This window comes from Lonchura striata, chromosome 17 (genome assembly GCF_046129695.1).
Source record: "Lonchura striata isolate bLonStr1 chromosome 17, bLonStr1.mat, whole genome shotgun sequence".
Taxonomy (NCBI): domain Eukaryota; kingdom Metazoa; phylum Chordata; class Aves; order Passeriformes; family Estrildidae; genus Lonchura; species Lonchura striata.
In genome coordinates this window covers 12,540,680-12,545,805 of record NC_134619.1, presented here as the reverse complement: position 1 = coordinate 12,545,805, position 5,126 = coordinate 12,540,680, and the positions used below count along the sequence as shown (strand labels likewise).

Sequence of the window (5,126 nt, the reverse complement as noted above, 5' to 3'; positions counted from 1 at the left end):
CAGCATCCCAGCCCTCCCGTGTGCGCTGGGCCCTGGAGCAGCGTCAGAGCCCGAAGCCTCCAGATTTGTCGGACAGCCTCAGCCGTGGTCTCGGGGCTGCTTCCACAAGGGAGGTGGACAGCCCTGAACCGAGCCCTTCAACGCCCCAGCGCCCAGACAGAAATCCTGCCCACGGCCCGCAGCACAGGAGAGGAGCCACTGATGTCCCCACTGCGAGGCATTGCTGCGGGGGGCCGGGCCAGGCTGGGCTGGCTGTCACCCCCGGGCAAGGGGAACACACGGGGGGCAGCCTGCGACGCCCCGCAGAGCCCAAAGCCGCCCTCTTCCCCAGCAGTGACACCCGTGGGCGGGCGGAGTCCGCAGGGCAGGGGAGCGAGCTGAACTTTGCTCGTGGGTGCGTGCCCCGTCCTCCCGCGCCATCCGGAGCGGGGAGCGGCCGCGCCCGCAGCCGGAAGCGCAGCACCCCGGCGGGGCTGAGCCCGGGCCGGGACCGGCTCGGCCCGAGCCCTGAAATCCCCACGGCTGGGAACACCGGCAGCCGGGGCCGGCTCGGAGCGAGGAATCCGCGGCGGCACACGAGGGGGACACCCTCTTGTCAAACAGGGACACGGGAGGGGACACCTCGAGAGGGACACGGGGGACACAAAGAGGGACACGGAGGGGACACCCCGAGGGGGACACGGGGGACACAAAGAGGAACACGGGAGGGGACACCCCGAGGGGGACACCGAGACACGGAAGGGGACACCCCGAGGGGGACACGGGGGACACAAAGAGGAACACGGGAGGGGACACCCCGAGGGGGACACCGAGACACGGGAGGGGACACCCCGAGGGGGACACGGGGGACACAAAGAGGGACACGGGAGGGGACACCCCGAGGGGGACACACGCAGCGCGCGCCGCACCCGCGCTGCGCCCCCGCCGCGTCCCCGAGCCGCGCTCCCATTGGCCGCCGCCCGGGCGCGGCGCCGCTGATTGGCCGCCTGTCAGCGCGGCCCCCGCCCGCCAATGGCCGCGCGGCACCGCCCGCCGCCCCGCGCGCCGCGGCCAATGGCAGCGCGTTCTCTCCTCCCCGCCGAGGCGGGCGCAGCCAATGGGCGGGCGGCGGGGCGGCTCGCGCCGCTTTTCGCGGCAAAAAGGATTTGGCGCGCAAAGGCGCGCGGGGCCGGCGCGCCGAACAATCCGGCGGCGGCCGCACCGGAGCCGGAGCCGGAGCCGGAGCTGGAGCGCAGCGGCCCCGCGCCCGCCATGGGCCGCGCCCCTGTCCGCGCCCTGCCCGCCGCGCCGCCCGCCGCACCGGCGGCACCGGCTGCCATGTGAGCCATGGCGGCGGCGGGCGGCGCGGCGGGGCTGGCAGCGCTGCTGGGCAGCGCCTCCCCGCACCTCCTGATCGTCTCCGCCGCCGAGGAGCCCGCGGGCGGCGGCCACCCCGATACCGACCTCCTGCTCTTCGCCACGCCGCAGCCCGCCCGCCCCGGCGCCGCGCCCAGACGGCCCGCGCTGGGCCGCCCGCCGGTAACCCCCGCGAGTGGGATGGGGAGCGGGCGGGGGCCGGGCGGGGGCTCCGGGGACCGGCGAGCCCGGGCTGTGTTCCGAGCTGTGCAGTATTGGGCCTCGAACCGGCCTGTAACGACCGGGCCGTATACCCGACCGGGCTACACCGAGCCGGGCTGTACAATGGGCCCGGCTGCGTACCGGGCCGTGCTATGTAGCGAGCCGTGCCAAAGCCAGCCGGGCTGTACAGCGGACAGGGCTCCGTACCGGGCCGGACCGTATTTCACCCTGCTGTGCCCCGTGCTGTGCCATATGCCGTGCCCTGCTCCGTGTCAGCCCGTGCCCGGTGCACCCGGCTGTGCCAGGCTGTACGGCCGGGCCGTGCCACGCAGCACCTGCCGGGCCGGCCCTGCCCCGCCGCCGCTCCGGAAGCCGCAGGCCCCGGCGCCGGGCCGTGCTTGGCCTCCCCAGCCACGGCCCGGTCGGCTTTGGGGCGCTCCCCGCAGCGCGGCGGGGCCCCGCGGCTGGGCCAGCCCCCATCCCTGCCAGCGGGGTGACAGCTCTCATCAACCCCTTCCTGCCGGGATCCGGGGTGTCTGTACCCCACTGTGCTGTGGGGGGTCCTCACAGAAACCCTTCACAGCAGTGGGGCCTGGGGCGGCTGTCCCTGTGCTGACCCCGGCCCTTGCAGGTGAAGAGGAAGCTGAACTTGGAGACGGATCACCAGTACATAGCGGAGAGTTTGCCAGTGAGCCGGGGCAAGGCCAGGAACCCCGCTAAAGGTACCGGCTCCACTCCCCCCGGCCCCCTTGCCAGCCCAGCTCAGAGCAGAGGTCCAGCAGCCCCACTCTGCTCCCCCAGGCTCATCCTGGTAGCTCCTTCCAGGCCCTTTGTGTCGGTGTGGATGGGCTGTTCCCGGGGCTGGCCTGCCTCTGTCCACCCTCCACACTCACTGCTGTGCCCTGTGCTGGTGGCATGGCTGTCCTGCCCTTGTGCTGGGCACCCCTCCGGCTCTGTCCCTCCCCGTGGGATGGAGCTGTAGGTGCCAGCATGGTGTCAGTGCAGTGTCCCAGGTGGACCTGCTGTTATCTCCCCCCAAGCCCAGCCTGGCACTTGGTGTCTCAGTCACAGCTGTGGTCACAACGGAGCACAGGTGTCACAGCTTGTGCCAGGTGCTGCAACATCCTTCCTACAGGGGATTTGGGCAACTCACCCCGTTGCCCTGAGATAACAGATTGGGTTTGGGGTGCCAGTCCTGGTCACTAGTCCACAAGCCACCTGCAAGTATGGCAGGAGTTTTGTGACCTTTCAGCTTCAGCTGTGGATGAAACTTGTCCTCCACGTCTGGCAGGGGCAAAGTCTCCTGGAGAGAAGTCCCGCTATGAAACCTCCCTGAACCTCACCACCAAGCGCTTCCTGGAGCTGCTGAGCCAGTCCCCAGATGGTGTGGTGGACCTCAACTGGGCGGCCGACGTCCTGAAGGTGCAGAAGAGGCGCATCTACGACATCACCAATGTCCTGGAGGGCATACAGCTCATCACCAAGAAGTCCAAGAACCACATCCAGTGGCTGTATGTCGCTGGCTCATGGGGCTGTGCCTGGCTGTTCCTGGGGTGGGGGAGCTGTCTGGGAGGAGGAGGGTCTTACCTGGGTGGAGAATTTCAGGGCGGGGTCACCAGAGCTTCTGCTGCAGGCCAAGTGGTGGCTCCCTGTGGGGACGGCTGTGCTCAATGGCAGGAGGGTCCTGCGAGTCCCCCTGGGACTCCCCGAGTCACCCAGGGGAGGGGAGGGCTGCATCCAGCCTTGGGGGAGCAGCACTCTGCTGCAAAATCCCTGCAGGGCTGGTTCCCTGCCGGGGGGGTGGGATGTGGCCTGGCCTGGGTGGGGCCCTGGAAGCTGTGGGAGCGGCTCCTGATGGACACGGTGCTCCCCAGGGGCAGCCAGGCCACGGTGGGAGCGCCAGGCCGGCACCGGCTGCTGGAGAAGGAGCTGCGGGAGCTGCAGGCGGCCGAGCGGCAGCTGGATGACCTCATCCAGATGTGCACGGTGCAGCTGCGCCTGCTCACCGAGGACCCCGCCAACCAGCAATATCCTTTGGTTCTGGGGTGGGGCTGGCTGGGTGGGGCTGTGCTTGAGCCGCGGTGGCACAGGCAGGGAGTTTCTCAGCCCACATCCCCGTGTCCCTTCCTTGACCCACCCCACCGCAGCCTATGTCACCTGCCAGGACCTCCGCAGCATTGTGGACCCCGCGGAGCAAATGGTGATGGTTATCAAAGCCCCCCCAGAGACCCAGCTGCAGGTCTCAGACCCAGCAGAGGTGAGTTGGGGTCACGTTCTGCTCCTGCTGTGCCCTCCCTGAACAGCCCCGGCTGTTCCCTGGGTGTTCTTGTGCCACCTTGTCTCACTCCTGTCCCCTTCCCCAGGCATTCCAGGTCTCCCTGCGAAGCACTCAGGGCCCCATTGATGTGTTCCTCTGCCCCGAGGACAGCTCTGGGGTCTGCAGCCCCGTCAAGAGCCCCTTCAAAGCCCCTGCAGAGGACTCTTCTCCCAGCCATTCCCAGCCCAGAGCCTCCCTGCTCCTGCATCCTGCCCAGGATGTGAACATGCCGCTGCTGCCTGGAGAGCAAGGTGGGCCTGGGGACACGAGGGAGCTGGGGACACGAGGGAGCTGGGGACACGAGGGAGCTGGTGGGATGTCACAGTGGCTCTCATCAGCCCCTCTGCCGTTGGCACAAGCAAGGAGCTGCCATGCTGCTCAGGCACCCCAACAAGGCAGGGAGGTGGGAAGGCAGCAGCTCCATAGCCAAGAAAGCTTTTTTTGGGGTTTCTTTGGAGACTATTATGGGATTTACAGCTGCTTCCCATCCCCACAGAAGCGCTGCTGCCAGGGCCGAGCGCAGTGCCCAGCAAGAGCCCAGAGGAGGAGGAGGAGGAGGTGAGCCTGTCCCCACTGGCCTCCATGGACATCCTGCTGGAGCAGAGCAGGGAGGACTTGGCGGGTTTCTTGGCCGATGAGTTCATCAACCTGTCGCCGCCGCAGGCGCAGGACTATCACTTCGGGCTGGAGGAGGGCGAGGGCATCAGCGAGCTCTTCGACTGCAACTTTGGGGACTTCACCCCCTTGGACTTCTGAAGCTGTGCCCGCCCGGGTGCCTGGGGGAGCTGCCAGGGGAGGGGGCAGCCCTGGCAGGGCGGGCAGGGCAGGGCAGCCCCTCTGGCCCCAGCGCCTGCTGTTCCTCCCCCATCCCTTTTTGCAATATTTTCTTGTTATCCCTCCAGCCCGGTGGGGGCCGGTGGCATCCTCAGCTCCAGCCCCACGAGGAGGATGCCAGGGTGGGGTTCCCATCTCTGGGGACCCCCCTCCATAGGGCCCTGATCAGGGGCAACTGCCCAGGGCAGAGCCTCTGCCCCCCGGGAGTCCGTTCCAGAGCTTTAAGCAGTCCTGTGTATAGATTAATGATTTGATTAATTTATTATTGTCCCCTGGGGACAGCGTTCAATTTCCACGGGAGTTTGGGGGGGCTGTACAGCAGAGTGGGGGTGCTGAGAGTTTTTGTTGTGCTGGGAGGGGGTGGTGGAGATGTGGGGGGTGCTGGGTTAGGGCTGTGCCCCTGCGTGGGGGCTGCCCA

At 68.2% G+C, this 5,126-nt stretch overlaps 1 protein-coding gene across 1 annotated transcript; it reads left to right on the top strand.

Moving 5' to 3' along the window:
- Nucleotides 1-1,326: 1,326 nt before the first annotated feature.
- E2F1 (E2F transcription factor 1) lies at nt 1,327-4,630 on the top strand. The gene is made up of 7 exons (XM_021540440.2): nt 1,327-1,518; nt 2,189-2,279; nt 2,849-3,068; nt 3,432-3,584; nt 3,700-3,814; nt 3,921-4,125; nt 4,371-4,630. The coding sequence occupies exons 1-7, from the start codon at nt 1,327-1,329 to the stop codon at nt 4,628-4,630; spliced, it is 1,236 nt and encodes a 411-aa protein (XP_021396115.2).
- Nucleotides 4,631-5,126: the final 496 nt, after the last annotated feature.